This window comes from Atta colombica, unplaced genomic scaffold (genome assembly GCF_001594045.1).
Source record: "Atta colombica isolate Treedump-2 unplaced genomic scaffold, Acol1.0 scaffold186, whole genome shotgun sequence".
Lineage (NCBI taxonomy): Eukaryota > Metazoa > Arthropoda > Insecta > Hymenoptera > Formicidae > Atta > Atta colombica.
The window spans coordinates 107,457-125,245 of record NW_017259278.1 but is presented as its reverse complement, the minus strand read 5'-3'; the positions used below and the strand labels follow the sequence as shown (position 1 = coordinate 125,245).

Genomic DNA, 17,789 nt, shown 5'->3' with positions numbered 1-17,789 from the left:
TATATACAGAGTTCCTTGTAATTATGATCACGATTTTTCCGGCACTTCCGATGATCTGACAAAAATTAATTTGGATAAAAGTTAATCAGTTTTCAATCGGTTACAAATTGCAATATTAAAAATTTGCAAAGTATTCTTTTTTAGGAAAAAAGTCAAGTCACCTTAATTTTTTTAAATGGCACTACATATTTTTTACTTCATAATTAATACTTCATAATAAAATACAACATTTTTTTACTTCATAATATTATAACTGGTGTCAAAAGGTGAGTTCAATGACCTGCTATACTATGATTTTACAATCAGACGTGAAGAACAAACGTAGCCATTTCGGAATGCGTGATATTCCCATGTGTATGTAGTATGTACATAGAAAAAAATATCAACATAACTTGTAATATAGCGTAGCTCGAACACTTCAACAGTTCTTGTGTTCAGTCTTAGTTTGTTATTAGAACAAATCATAGTTCAGTCTCAGTTTGTCGGAAACATATTCCTATAATGAGAAAGTTGATATGCTGTTAATATTCGGAATGGTTATACCAGGCTTATACCAGGTATATAAGCTTAAATCCGCTGTTTTTTAGTCAGAAAAACACTTTTTTTTTCCTAGGAAGCAAAAACAAATTTATTCAAAGTACTTGCCCTCGCTAACTATACATTTTTCCCATCTTTCGGGCAATTTGTATATATCACGCCAAAAAAATTCATCTTTCGAGACCACTCATCAAGCCATTTTCGAACGTCTTCATAAAAATCGAAGTGCCGCTCAGCGAGCGCGTGGCCCATCGACAAAAACAGGTGATAGTCAAAAGATGCCAGGTCTAGTGAGTAAGCGGGGTAGCACTTCCCAGTTGAGTGTCTCCAAATAATTTTGAACCATTGTTGACGTATGCGATGGTGCGTTGTCGTGGAGGAAAATCAGCTTGTCATGTCTTTTTCGATAATGCGGCCTTTTTTCACGCAGAGCTCGGTGCAATTTGATCAGTTGTTGATAGTAGCGGTGAGCATTCACAGTTTTACCAAGTTTTAACAGCTTGTAGTAGATGACACCCTCCTGATCCCAAACGCACAGCATCGTCTTCCGAAGCGATTTGGTCTTGAGGAAGATGTTGATGATTGCGCGGGATCAATCAAGATTTCTTGCGTTTAGGATTCTGAAAATAGATCCACTTTTCATCGCCTATCACAATCCGATGCAGGAACGACTTTCTTTTTTGTTTGGCAAGCAGAATTTGGCATGTGTTTTAGCGTCGCTGCCTATCGTTGCGGCACCCATTTTCCAATCTTTTGAACCTCCCCAATGGCATGTAGCTGCATGGAAATGACTGCTTGAGAAACACCCAATTGCTCGGCAAGCATTTTTGCGATTGGGTATCGTCCTCGTCCAAAAGAGCCTGCAATTGACAGTCCTCAATCTTCCTGGGCCGATTTTCACGCTTCTTATCACTCAGATCAAAATTGTCATTGAACCGGCGAATCTCTGCACGTTGTTTCCGATAAAGCATTGTCGCCATAGGCCTCCACAAGCATTCAATGCGATTCGGCAGCCAATTTCTTCAAATTGAAACAGAAAAGCAAAGCTTTCTGAATATGCTTTTTTTTTAGCAAAAACTAGACATAATTACGAAAGAAAAAATGTATGTTGTTGTATGAAATTGCTGATGATGTGCACTGGTTCACTGTTGACAGATGTCAAACACATAAAAAAAAGTGTGTTTTGTGTGCTCAGGGTAGCTTTGTACGCTCACTAATGCCACCTATGAGCAAACAGCGGATTTAAGCTTATACCTGGTAAAAGGAATGCACGTAAAGCAATTCTGTATGCCACAAGATATCCACAGGGAACCCCACAGATCTATGCGCAACAATATTTTATAACATTGAAAAGAATTTAAGAAATTATGGAGAATTTGAAAAGAAGAAAAGAAACAAACCGCATTTAAATACAACTACAGACAATACTCTTGTGGTCTTACCACATTTAGAAGAAAATCCGCACACTTCCATTCGTGCAGTTGCTACTGAAATGAGTTTATCTAAGAGTTCTGTTCATAAGATGGTAAAACAAAATCGTTATCATCTTTATAAAATGATCAAAATACAACATTTACTTATAACTGATTCACAACGTCGTCTAAATTTTATAGCATGAGTGTCACATACAAAAGTAATCCTGAAATATTAAATGTTCTCAAATAATAATGTAATTAATCAGATTCATCATTTTTGGTCGAAGGATAATCCCCATTGGTTCCGAGAACATAATTTTCAAACAGAAAGTTACAGTGAATGTTTGGTGTGGTCTAGTATACGGTCATCTGATTGAACCTTATTTTTATGAATAGAATTTGACAGCCAAGCTTACTTATATTTTCTTCGTTCTCAATTTCCAACATTGTTGCAAGTACTTCCGAATGATGTTGTGTATTTATTTCCAACAAGATGATTGTCTATCTCATAACACTCGGATTGTTCAATGTCTAAATTCAAAATATGGAAAGCTTGGTTGGGCACTTACAGATCAGTTCCTTGGCCACCTCGGTCCCCCGATTTGTCATCACTAGATTTTTTTCTATGGGGCCATTTGCAATCAATAGTCTACGCGGTATCAATTCAAAATATGGAACATTTAAAGCAGCGAATCCGAACAACATGCGAAATTCATCGTGACAGCATTAGGAGCAACTAATGGAAATTTATTATATAGAGCAGAATTATGCCAAGAAAATGGATTACAATTCGAACACTTATTGTAATTACATAATTTCTTTCATTAAATTTGTTATAATTTTTTATTGTACTTTTTTGTTATACTACTATTTTTGCTTTGTTATTTTGTATGTAATTTCATTTTAAAAACAAGAATCCATATCTATGAAAAAGTAGATACAAAAATATTTTTCTACTGTAGAATAGTCCATATAAAAAATTTAATATAAATAAAATAATTTTTTACGAAATCATTAATCCAACAACTATAAGGTCATCTCAAAATCATAGCATAGCTGGTCATTGAACTCGTCTTGATACCACAATATTATGAAGTACAATATTATGAAGTAAAAAATATGTAGTGCCATTTAAAAAAATTAGGGTGACCGTGGCTTTTTTCCTAAAAGAATATTTTAATATTGCAATTTTTAATATTGCAATTTATAGCCGATTGAAAACTGATTAACTTTTATCCAAATTAATTTTTGTCAGACCATCGGAAGTGCCAGAAAAATTGTGATCATGTATCAGGAAATCGCCAAATATTTCATGGGCAGATAGAGTGGACTAAACTGACTTGAAAAGTCCTCTACGTTTTGTAAGTTTCCCCAATAGTTAATGAGATATTAATCCTTAAAGATAGCCGCTCGGCGAAGTATACTACTGCGAAGTGTATACGCTTATCGATTGCTTGGCGCGCCAGCCGTAAGAAGCGGGGATAGCGCTAACAAGTGCGCCGTCCGAACTATGGAACCGTGTGACGATATGTGCGGCGCGAGGCGCTTGCCAGCCAATCCCCAATTCGCATATTCGGCTTACAAAATGATAGAAGACTTTTCGACTCAGTTTAGTCCGCTCTATCTGTCCATATTTGGCGATTATTTCCAGACACCCAGTACATGTGTACACACACATATATTTTTATTATTGTTGTCTTGTTTAATTAAAAATTACACAGGTCCACAAAAAAGTACTCTGTGCTGAAGTGAAGACCCAGCTATTCTTATGTATAAAATTCTTATATAGGTGTACAACTTTGCTTCCGCCGTTTTCCTATAGATGGCTTTAGCGGTAATTGGTGAAAATAAATAGATCATAGACATCATACAATAAACTTGGGCATTCGTCAACATAACCCCATAGAAACATTAGTCGATTTGTGTCTGCATCATAAAGTTATTCTCGATTGAAAATGTCAGTTTACGAGTCAAATTCTCGTCATTTGTGGGAGGTTTTAATTTTTTGCTTCAATATGAAGAAATCTGCGGCTGAGGCTTATCGAATGCTCTCAAATACTTATAGTGAGGCCGCTATTAGTGAAAGAACGTGTCGTGAGTGGTTTCAACACTTCAAGAACGGAGATTTTGATGTCCAAGGTCATGCTCTGTATTTGGTGGGACCAGCTCGGCGTAGTGTATTATGAACTGTCAAAATCGATTGAAACAATCACAGGCGATCGGTATCGAACGCAATTGATGCGTTTGAGCCGAGCATTGAAAGACAAACGGCCGCAATACAACGAGAGACACGATAAAGTGATTTTGCAGCATGACAATGCTCGACCCCATGTTGCGAAAGTGGTCAAGACATACTTGGAAACATTGAAATGGGAAGTCTTACCCCACCTGCCGTATTCTCCAGACGTTGCTCCCTCTGACTATCACTTGTTTCGATCAATGGTACAGGCCTGGCTGACCAGCACTTCCGGTCTTATGAAGAAGTAAAAAATTGGATCGATTCATGGATAGCCTCAAAAGATGACCAGTTTTTTCGACGCGAGATTCGTACGCTACCCGAAAGATGGGAGAAAGTAGTGGCCAGCGATGGACAATACTTTGAATCATAAATGTATAACCAGTTTTTTACAATAAAGCTTCGAATTTCGGAAAAAAAACGGCAGAAGCAAAATTGTATACCTAATAAAATGCCACTTTTAACACAGAAATTATAAAAAGAAATTGAAAGTAAAAAATTTTAAATAAAAAACAATTGTTCATTAAATTAATTTTAAGTAATTTATTATAAGCCCTTTTCTGAATTTGGATATTTTTCGACAATATTGATAACAATCTTTGTTATGATTCAAATGAGAGAAAAATCGATGTCTCTTATCTTCGATGTTAGACAAAATAAAAATCTTTCGTCGATCTTTCTCTCATCGCATGTATATTCCTTATACATATTTTAATAATTTTTTGGACTCTCAATTATTGATAGTAATGAATCTCTCACTATTATGAAAGTTGTAATGCGCTATATTTCATTCTGAACACCAATATATATATACACTGATGTTCTTTTGTATATTTTAATTAACAAGATGAAGATTCTTTTTAATTATTGATACCAACGCAACGCATTAGATGTCTTGATATTGCGAAATTATATTTATTTTTCATTTGTCATCGACAATATGCTAAGATTTTATTGTTCTGACAAATTCTAATGTATTTTATGTATGTTACTGTTCATTTTAACTAACAAGATGAAGATCTTAATTTATTGATATCAACAATTATATAGTTATACAATATGCGAATATTTTAAATTTCTCTGATCAACTTTATGTTATGTTTTTTACCGTTCAGACATATTTTTTAAGCATTAATAATGATTCGATCGTGATCAAAACGTTTGTTAGCCGGCATGTTCATAATTATTTAAAGACATTTTTACTTATCTACTAATTTGTTTATACATAAAATTTCTAGCTCTTTTTCATTTAACTTTTTACATTATTGAGCCATTATACTATTATATAATTATAATAAATAAATATTTGCTAGATTAAAAAAAAATATAATAAGCAGGAATTGAATCCAAGTAGTATCCAGATTAATAGTTCAGAGCTACGCGATTTTGTCGATTTAACACGGCCGGTATATAAGAAACGTTATAAACTTTAAATTGGTTTTTTTCGAAAACAACTGAATGTTGATTCTTGTCCCTTTATTCAAGTACTCTTTTAATAGTTTAACACATATAAGTTTTTTCAAAATTGGTGACCTGAAGTCCGCGCCCTCCTCTTGTAAATAATAATTAAAATAATATCACACTAAAAGATGCAAATGTATATTATATCAAAGATATATTTTAAATGTTTACGTACTTGATGACTTTTCACTTGTCTCGTTGTAGCTTTCCTGAAAAATAAAAGGAACGTATAAATATAATTTATAATGGTATGCAAAAAAATATATATTGTCATTCATTAAAGATTTCTCAGGTAACATTGTGTATATACATTTCATATACATTTCCTAAACGTATCAAACGTTTTATAACAGTTAAACATCAAAAACAGAAACATTTTTAAAACCATAATTTAAGAATCGTATTTTCCACGTATTTATTAAATAAATCAGATAAAAAAATTATAAATTTTAATTTAAAATTTTATATGTGTATATGTATACAGGATGGGCCATCTAGCATTTGGAATTTCAACTACCGGTTATTTTGAGTTTGAAAGGCGTAATAACATTTATGACGTATCAGAAATTTAGTTTTTTGTTTGACATTTACGAAATGAATCGCTATACGCTTGAACAAAATTGAGAAATATTGAAAACTTACTTCCAAAGTGGTGAGTCTTCAACCCAAACTGTAAGAAATTTACGTGAAAAATTTGGTAGAAAAGAAATGCCTTCAACGCAGTTTCTGGATCAATTTGTGAAGCGAATTCGGCAAACTGGATCCTTATTGGATAAAGCAACTCGTTCACGTGCTCGTCCAGTAAGGTCAACTAAAAACATTGCTGCTGTTGCTCAGAGTGTGCTTGAACAACCATCAACATCAACTTGCCATCGTTCTCAAAACTTGAACATTTCACGCACTTCTTTGAGAAGAATTTTGAATAAAGACCTCGGTATGAAGCCGTACAAAGTTCAATTAGTGCAAGAATTGAAGCCGCATGATCATCCGATGCGTTTTCGGTTCGCCCAATAGGCTGAACGCTTAGTTGAAGATGAGCATTTTTACTGAAAAATCATCTTTTCTGACGAAGCTCATTTTCATCTCGATGGCTATGTGAACAAGCAGAATTGTCGTATTTGGGGGTCAGAGAATCCGCACGTCGTCATGGAGAAGCCGATGCATCCACAACGAGTGACTGTTTGGTGTGGTTTTTGGTCCGGCGGCATCATTGGGCCATTTTTCTTCGAAAATGAGCAAGGAGTTGCCGTCAATGGCGAGCGCTACCGCGCCATGCTAAACGAATTCTTGCTTCCCAAATTTGAAAAGGAGGACACAGAAGACATTTGGTTTCAACAGGCGCACCTTGCCAGCCAATGCTACAATCGATCTTTTGCGCACTGTCTTCGAAAATCACATAATCAGCCGAAATGCTGATGTCAATTGGCCGCCTCGCAGCTGTGATTTAACTCCGCTGGACTATTTTTTATGGGGAACCGTCAAGGATGAGTGTTAGGATGGCTAATCAGCCAGAAACGATTCAAGAATTAAAACATGAAATTAAAGTTGCCATTGATGAAATACGCGCCCATACAGAAAAATGTATTGAAAAATTGGGTTGATAGAATGGGGTATTGTGCAGCCAGCCGTGGAAGTCATTTGAATGAAATTATATTTAATGTTTAATGGCAATGTACTACCTTTCCAATAAAGCCATAAACTTTGAAAAATATTCATGCGTTTTTTTTTAGAGCCAAATTAAATTCCAAATTTTAAATGGCCACTCTGTATACATGCATTATCAATATGAACAATGTTCACCTAATATAAATCATGCATGGTAAACTCCCATATAAAATGTCAGGCCGCGTTAGTTCATTTGGTATATCATTTTGATATATTTACTTTTGGTTTACTTTAATTACATACATAACCGTGATACCTTTTATAAACAACGATAGAAATATTAAAAATTGATAGAAGAATGACAGAAAATATGTAAAAAGAAAAAGAATTTAAAAAGAATTTTAAATTGTGTGGATAAATAAAATCCTTGGAGATTAATTTAAAAGAATTTTAAAAATTGGACATGTTAGTGCGCATTGAATGTATTTTTAATATAAAAATAAGTTATATGTAAATTGTAAATTGTAAATAAATTGTATATACAATATAAAAAGAGATATTATTCTGATAAATTCTGAAATTTATATAAAAATTCTAAAAAATTATATGAAAAATTTTAAGAAAAATGTTATAATCCTGATAAAAATTTTTTCAAAATTTTTCATATAACTTTTTAAAATTTTATGTAAATCTCAGGATTGTTTAGAATTCTATATAATTTTGATTTTTTAGACAATTTTTCAGATTTTTTTTATACGAATCTTACAAGGAAAGTTACTCAGATGTCTTAGAGAGAATTAATTTTGAAAAAGTAATAGTATTCTACTTTCTAACTCTTTCATTCCAAACGCCAAATATACATATGCGACCTATGGGTGCGAACACCAATATATACGGCATCCATATGGCGACCTTTGAAAATAGTTGATTTATTCACACGTTTTACTCTTCATGTAAAGTGAATATTCGTGAAAGACTCTTCCGTACAATGGAACCATACGCGATTACATGCGCCGTAAAGGATAACTAAAATGAGTGTCATTCGTTCGGAAAATTTGAAATTTGTTAGAAAAATGGATTTAAAGTCCGCTCCGAAAATGGATTTTAATGACATTTTTTCGTAACTTTTTTTACTTTTTGGATTTTTCTACATAAATGTAAATAATAGTAAATGGAATAGAAAGGAAAACTTAAATCTCAATTTCAATGGTGGATAATGAACATTTTTTATCTATCTCTCTCGAAGTTCGAATAGTGAACTTTAAATCGATTTTTCTAACGAATGTAAAATTTTCGAAGCAAATAATATTAATTTTAGTTAATAGGAGATAGATATGTACTATAATTTCTAATCGTTACTTTTTCAAAACTAATTGGACATTTAGGTAACTTCTCTTATTAGAATATGTACAGTAAAGTAACAGAAAGAAAGATCAAACAATAATCATCTTTGATTGATATTAAAAAATTATTACTTTCACATGACGACATTTCAATAAACGTCACTATAGATTCGTTCGTATCGTATGCTCCAATATGCTCCTATTATTATATTTACTCACTCTAATGCACTCGTTGAAGTAAGTAGAAGTTATAGCAGCAGGTACACAGTAGTACATGCAATGCGAAACCTTATATTTGAGTGGCATCCATTTGATCATCGTCCCAATTGATCACATGCGATTGATCACGTTGTAATTGGTCACGCGACCACATTGTAATTACGTGTTGCAAATGACCCGTTGCATTTGATCACGCGATGCAAGTGACCATGCGTTGCGATTGACCACGAGTTGCAACTGAATATATAATAATCTAACTCTAATCTAACCATGGTACATGCAACATGGTCAAATGAAACATGGTCAAATGGGACGCTCCCTTATATTTAATCCAGTCAGGCATTTCATATTGCTATGCGTATCAGCATTATTATTTGTAAGCAACAAACAGTTGGAATTGTAACCAGAAAGGATCCCCCAATTCTATATGAAATTGGCTCCCGGTAAAATCAAGTTTTCTCGTCTGTTATAGCTTATAACTTGTTAAATAAAATATATAAGTTTTAGAGCAAAAAATGAACAGTTTTCGTGTTTGATTCGCCTGTAGTTGCCAATATCTCACTATAAAATACTCAATAACTTCGAAACAGCTGACCTAAAGTGGAAGAAAAAGTGAGAGATCACTTAAAAAATCCGAGTTAATCATGACCTTAATGACACCACTAGTCAAACTGATGAAATCAACTGGCTAAGCCTCTTCCACAACTTTTTTATCTAAAACATTTTTTATAAAACTTACAACTTTCTAAATATTTTGCCGTTTCGGAATTTTTTATATTTCTTGTATAATTATGTTGCCACATATATGTTTTTTTCTTATAAAACTTTCTTATAAAATTATACACCTTGTATAATTATATCCCACATATAATTACATGTCATATATAATGTCCAAGATATACAGTCAATTAAAAGGTTGCAACACATTCTTTAAATGGGTTTCAGAAGCTTATTCACCGAGCAATTGGTTCTTACTTATGGATCCATAAGTAATAACTAAATTGTGGATTTTTATGCAATAATAGTTTTTTAACTTCTAATGGGAAAGAATAAAGTCGAATTTGGTCAGTCTTAAGAAAATCGTCTTAGGCTTTCTACAATAAAGTATTATTTAAGTTTAAGTCTTAAATCATAAGACATTAACCAATCATAGCTGATGCGAGAAAAAAAATGGATTATGATTAATAAAGTTCATATAATATAAAGAGACGGTCTGCAATCGAACAGAATACCAGGTATGTAAATATGAAACCGGATTTTTTAATAGAAAATACACATTTATTGCATGAAAATGATAAAAAATATTTTATTCGAAGTATTGCCCATCGGTAGCTATACACCTGTTTGACAATTTGTGGATGCCATGTCAAAAAAATTGTTGCTCTTTTGAGCCAAACCAGTCATCTAGCCATTTTCATCTTCGTAAGAAGTGAAGCGCTGCTGAGCAAGTGCGTGTCCCGTCGATGCAAATAAGTGATAATCGGACGGAGCCAAGTCTGGTGAATAAGCCGCATGCGAAAGTATTTCCCAACCAAATGCCTCAATCGTTTCCTTGACTTGTTTTGCTGTGTGTGATGGTGCATTATCATGAAGCAAAATCACTTTGTGTTACCTTTTTTGATATTCCGGTCGTTTTTCATACAAGCTTGATTCAAATTGATCATTTGTTGTCAGTATTAACGGTTTTGCCAGGTTTCAGCAGCTCATAATAGATCATACCTTTCTGATCCCACCAAACACAGAGCATTGTCTTTCGTCCATAGCGATTTGGCCTTGCAGTCGATGTCGATGGTTCGCCTGGAGTTACCCATGATCTTTTACGCTTAGGATTCTCAAAATATATCCACTTTTCATCGCCAGTCACAATTCGATGGAGAAATGACTTTCTTTTGTATTTGGCGAGCAGCATTTCGCAAGTGGTTTTTCGGTTTTCCTGCTGCCTTTCATTCAGTTCATGTGGAATCCATTTTCCCATTTTCTGGATCTTTCCTATGGATTTCAAACGTATGGAGACGGCTTCTCGTGTCACATTCAATTGATCCGCGAGTTGTTGTTGAGCATCATTCTCATCCAACAATGCTTGCAATTCGCTGTCTTCAAACTTTTTCGGTGATTTTCCACGTTCTTCGTTTCTCACGTCAAAATCACTTTTGAATTTTTTAAACCACTCAAAGCACTGTGATTTACCAAGAGCATGCTCATCGTAAGCTTCGACAAGCATTCGATGCAATTCTGTAGCAGTTTTCTTCAAATGGTAACAGAAAATCAATGCTGTCCGCAAATCGTAATTTCCAGGCATTCGACATGTTCAACGCTATTACAAACTATACTGTTGTATGAAATTTGTATTGTTGTGAATTGAAAATCTTTGTCAGATGTCAGAACAAGGAAATGATGTCAATGGCGCCGTCTGACGGCAACTACATTGACAGCTATGGCCATCTATTGGTAAATTCCGATTTCATATTTACATACCTGGTATGGACGATATGCAAAATAAATGAGTCGCACGTTATAAAATTGTTAAAAACAAAATAGGGAATTCAAATCCAACAATGTTGACCTTGACATATGTCAAGATCATGACTCTGAGTGACCATCGAAGGATTCTGATAATCGCTCGTTGATTATTGAGAAGTTATTAAAATTAAAATGGGCAATTTATCTTCGATGATTTTGACCTGTGCACCTTATGAAAATCATCACATGGAATGATCTTCGGAAGGTTATAACAGTTACTCACTACGCGTTAAAGTTATTAAAAAAAATTAAAATGATCACTCATATTGTCAAAGTTATAATCTTGAGTAATCATCGAACAGTTTCAGCAGGCAACTGTTGCTTATTAAGAAGATATTAAAATTAAAGTGGACAATTCACTTCTGATAACCTTGATCCTTCCATACATTATGAAGATCATCATATCGAATCTTCGGAAAGTTATAACAATAATCCGTTACAAAATTATCAAAAAAAATTTAAACATCTCATTTGAGCGTTTCCAAATTTTTTTACGACTTTAGCGATATGAGACCGAGCGTTGTCATGAAGAAGAATAACTTTATCATGTCTTTGCTCGTATTCCGGCCGTTTTTCTCGCAAAGCACGGCTCAAACGAATCAATTATAGCCGATACTACCCGTAATGGAATATGAACAGGATTGTTTAATTCTATACTGACATATACTAACGTATACGATGATGGAAAAAATCTAGCAATTTTCCCAATCAATCAGAAATGCATTAACATAAACAATTTAAATCTTACGTCATTGCAGCAAAAGACCAAATTAATTATCGTTGTACATTTCAATGATCTTCAACATTGAGATAAGAACGAGGAATTTCGAGTTAACATGTAATAGTCAAAATTGAAATGCAAAATTGAAATGAGAGGACATAATACATTATTGACCATGTATAGGTCGCATTTTAATGAACTTTTAGTATATTATTCTCTATACAAACAAAAATAAGCGACACGTATCTATATGTGCCATACGCATTTTTAAGAGGAGAAACTCTCTTAGAAAAAAATTCATTTTTTTTTTTTCGAAGCGAATATCGCTGGAACTGTAAGAGATAGAAAAAAAATTTTAGAATAAAAATTGAATGGCTTCAAGAGTACTTTAGAACTATAATAAACTCTTTTTTCTTTATAAAAAAATAAATAATATAACAGGTATAAAAAAATACGTGTCGCTTATTTTTTTTGGAGAATAATATTAAATGTTCAATATTATTATTATTATTATTATTATTACCTAAACTATAATATTATTAAAATCATTATTTTATTACTGTTATTTATATTATTATTACTATTTGGAATAACAAATTAGTATTGGAATAACAAATCAGTCCATTTTTTGTGCATTTATTTCAAAACAAAATGAACAGATCAATTAAAGTATTGTCGCTGCCTACTACTTTTTCCCATCTCTCAGGCAATTTTCGAATTCCATCTTGAAAAAATGACTCGTCTTGGAGGCGATCTAATTTTGAAGCCAATTTTCGATTTCTGCGAAAGAAGTGAACCGGTGACTTGCTGCATCCTTCGGAACAATCAGTAATCAGAAGGAGCAATATCCGGAGAATACAGCAAGTGCGGTAAAACATCCCATTTGAGCATTTCCAAATATTTTTTTACGACTTTAGCGACATGAGACCGAACGTTGTCATGAAGAAAAATAACTTTATCATGTCTTTGCTCGTATTCCGGCCGTTTTTCTCGCAATGCACGGCTCAAACGATTCAATTGTAGCCGATACCGATCGCTCGTAATGGAATCGCCAGGTTTCAGCAGCTCATAGTAAACAAGACTCTTTTGATCACTAGATACAGAGCATGATCTTCGAACCATGAACCATTCGGCCGTGATATTGATGTTGAGGTCGATGGCAACGATGATTGACCGAGCTTAGCGTAATATTTTTTCTTCTTGGGGTTGTCGTAGAATATCCACTTTTCATCTTCAGTCATAATCCGATGCAAAAAACCTTTTTTCTGTTGTCTTTGAATCAGCTGTTCGCAAGTGAAAAATCGCTTTTGAACATTTCTCGGTTTCAATTCATAAGGCACCCAATTTCTTTATTTTTAAATCATTCCCATGGCTCTCAATCGTACAGAAAGTGGCTTGTTGAGTTACCTCCAATGATTCTGCAAACTCCTCTTGCGTTTGACTCTGATCTTCTTCGAGTAATGCTTCTAATTCTTTGTCTTCGAATTTTTTTGGCTGTCCAGAGCGAGGCTTGTCTTCAACGCTAAAATCTCCATCCTTGAAATGTCGAAACCATTCCCTACATGATTTATCAGTTGGAGAAGTGTCACCATAAACTGCTTCGACAAGCATGGGCTTCAGCCGCACTTTTCTTCCAATTAAAGCAGAAAATCAAAACCTCCCGCAAATGCTGCTTGGTTAAATTCGACATTTCAAACACAATAAAAATCAAGGTTTTTTTTGTATGAAACTCAAAGCGATATAAACTGAATATTATTAGCAGATATTTAACTTCTCTGAAACCGCCAAAATCAGCTGCCACTATGAACCATTCACAACAGCTAGAGCCATTTTTATGGAAACGGACCGAACTAATTTGTACTCGCAATATTATTTTAAATATTTCATTAGAAGAATTGAGAAAATATAAATATCGCTTGCATTTTTTTCCTGAAGATTATATTTCTCAAAATCGTCGAAGATTGAAACACAATGCAATACCTAATGTAAATAATAAGTAGTACACAGTTAATACAGAAATGAATGATACTTTGACTGAATAACATTCACGATCTGTAACAAGTACAACTGAGCTGCATTTATAATCTAAAACAAGTACAACTAAGTTATATTTACATCTAAAACAAGACAATTGACTGCTTTAATATAGAAGCTGCATTTATAATCTAACAAGTAAGATTGCTGAGCTGCACTTACAAGTGAAACAAATATAACTGATGCGTAACACTATTCTTGGGACTACCTAAGATTTGGTTCATGTAAGGTTTTTTGTTAGTTATTTACAAGTTATTTACAATGTAGAAAAGGTATTATGTAGTGAGGAAGTCATTCAAAGTGAATCGTTATTTTTCAGTAAAAATCAGAAAATCTGCAAATATCTTTTGAGCAATAAATTAAATAAATATCACTAATTCTGATATTCTTTCATCCTTCTTATCGTGATCTTAAGAAAAAAATTGCATTTTTTTATTGAATATAAAGTATTCTTCATAGAAATTTTATATCACATAATGTAAGATATTGTATATTATTTTATTTGGTATAAAATTTGAATAGATAATTTTGAATAAGTATTTGATATAAAATTTGAATAAGACAGAGAGAGAAAGGAAAGAGAGAGAAAGAGAGAGAGAGAGTAAAACGAATATTTTATTACTTTTTAAATCAAATTTTAATTCATATTCAAACCAAATTCAATTTTTAATAAATAAAGTGTTCATTCATTGTAAGAGCCAAAAAAACGTTATTAGAATTTTTTTCTGAATTTTTACATATTTATATTGGATTCTTTTCAGTAATGTATCAACTATTACGTATTATGATGTAAATATTGATAATTTGATAGTTTTATTTAGATAAAACTCAAGAAAAAATTAAACAGATCCGATAATATCTCATCAGATCTGAATCATTCAGATCTAGTCTAATCAAAATAATGGCTTTATCTAATCAGACCCAATTAGACATGAGATTTAATTCGATTCTTGAACAGATATAATCAGATCCGATCTCGGAAAAATTTTTCATATAATATTAATTAATAATAATTAATTCAATTTTATTGCTAAAATAAGTATTATCGATTATAGCATAATATCATATTTCACAATAAACGTAACAATTATGATTGAAAAAAATGTTTCTCCATTTAAATTTGGGAATTAATTTTATGGTCTCTCAAGTGATCACTCATCAGAAGCTGTACCATTTCTAACGTTGCTTTACTTCTGCGATGGTATGGAGACTGCTATTTTGATCCTCGAACATTAATATATAAATATGTGTACAACATCTATAGCCAATAGATGTTGTACACGCATAGAGAGCATCGAATTATGGCATCACCCATCCTGAGCAGGTAGAACGGACTAAACAGAATCGAAAAGTCTTTTACCATTTTGCAGTTTGTACAATTGTTAACGAGATATTAATATTTAAAAATAGCCTAATACGCGCGTCCGCTCGACTCCTATTGTCGAAGATACGACCCACTGATCGCACGGCGATAATTTCATACCACCCTGTATATGGTTATACAGAGTATAAAAAGTACCGGGACTCGGAAACTAAGCATTTTTGGAAAAAGTGTTACGAATAAAAGTTGTAGGGTTCAAAAAGATATTCTATCTATTTAATAGCAGATCTTACGTGGCATCGCCAAGGTTAGGTCAAGGTCACATCGACTTTTTTTTGGAACATTCTAGTTGATTCCAAAATTATAAGGCTTGAAAGATAATATCGCCAGCATTAGCATTACGCAAGTTATCCGACCGACGATTGAATGTTGTTCGGAATTATGTCTTGGAAAACATTTGTTAAAATCAAGATTATTGAAGATTGTTTCTCTTGTTTTTATTTTTGAACTGAAAATTCATTTTTATGTAAAAATGAAAATAAAAGAAACAATCTTCAATAATCTTGATCTTAACAAATCTTATCCAGAACATGATCCTGAATAACATTCAAGAGGTTTTAGCCGTCGATTGGACACCTTGCGTAATGCTGTCAACGATACTGTAACTTTCGCACCCTGATTTGTCAAAATATATATATATATTAGGTATACAACTTTGCTTCCGCCGTTTTCTTATAGATGGCTTTAGCGGTAAGTGGTAGTCGAAATAAATAGATCATAGACGTCATACGATAAACTTGGGCATCTATCAACATAATCCCATAGAAACATTAGTCGATTTGTGTCTGCATCATAAAGTTATTCTCGATTGAAAATGTCAGTTTACGAGCCAAATTCTCGTCATTTGCGGGAGGTTTTAATTTTGTGCTTCAATATGAAGAAATATGCGGCTGAGACTCATCGAATGCTCTCAAATACTCATGGTGAAGCCACTATTAGTGAAAGAACGTGTCGTGAGTGGTTTCAACGCTTCAAGAACGGTGATTTTGACGTCGAAAATCGACATAGCGGTGGAAGAGAGAAGGTTTTCGAAGATGCAGAATTGGAGGCATTACTTGAGCAAGACTCATGTCAAAATCAAGAAGAATTGGCACGATCATTGGGAGTGACTCAACAATTTTAAAACGCCTCAAAGCCATAGGATTCAGAAGCAAGGAAATTGGGTGCCGTACAAATTGAAGCCGAGAGATGTTGAATGGCGTTTGTTTGCTTGTGAACAGCTGCTTGAAAGGCAAAGATGGAAGGGATTTCTGCATCGCATTGTGACTGGGGACGAAAAATGAGTTCATTACGATAATCCCGAGCGCAGAAAATCATGGGGAGTTTCCGGCCATGCTTCCACGTCGACGGCCAAACAGAATATTCACGGCTCCAAGGGCCTGCTCTGTATTTGGTGGGACCAGCTCGGCATAGTGTATTATGAACTGTTAAAACCGACTGAAACAATCACGATCAGTATCGAACGCAATTGATGCGTTTGAGCCGAGCATTGAAAGACAAACGGCCGCAATACAACGAGAGACACGATAAAGGGATTTTGCAGGATGACAATGCTCGACCCCATGTTGCGAAAGTGGTCAAGACATACTTGGAAACGTTGAAATGGGAAGTCCTACCCCACCCGCCGTATTCTCCAGACGTTGCTCCCTCTGACTATCACTTGTTTCGATCAATGGCACACAGCCTGGCTGATCAGGTCTTCCGGTCTTATGAAGAAGTAAAAAATTGGATCGATTCGTGGATAGCCTCAAAAGATAACCAGTTTTTTCGACGCGGGATTCGTACCCGAAAGATGGGAGAAAGTAATGGCCAGCGACATACTTTGAATCATAAATGTATAACCAGTTTTTTACAATAAAGCCTCGAATTTCGGAAAAAAACGGCGGAAGCAAAGTTGTACACCTAATAATATGAAATTAAAACGACATACTATTAATTATTGTATGAGAAAACATGACCAGATAGAAATTGATTAAAAACGATATCTAAACCGTGCGACAAAAACAATAGAAATATAGAAAATCTATCAAATATACCAGATAATCTGATATAGATCTGATATCAGATCTGAAATTTATAAATTCCAAAAACATAATTCAATTGGATAAAGTTTTTTCCTATCTGATTCTATCGAATTTTTTAAGCAGGGATGTCTATATGCTGATATCTTTTTCTAAGTAGAATGAATTATACTATAACATTAATTTTATTAAAATGTTTAAAATTTTATTAAATTGTAATTAATTTTAATTGTTATTGGCATCTACGTACTATATACATAAATACACACACATATATGTATATATATATATATATA

At 33.5% G+C, this 17,789-nt stretch overlaps 1 protein-coding gene across 1 annotated transcript in view; it reads right to left on the bottom strand.

The window, feature by feature from the left end:
* LOC108686482 (serine proteinase stubble-like) overlaps positions 1–17,789 on the bottom strand; it is a 68,919-nt gene that overhangs the window by 7,129 nt on the left and 44,001 nt on the right. Inside the window, exon 3 of the mRNA XM_018191819.1 lies at positions 5,825–5,858. Coding sequence (XP_018047308.1) covers positions 5,825–5,858 — 34 coding nt within the window. The remainder of the gene's footprint in view (positions 1–5,824; positions 5,859–17,789) is intronic.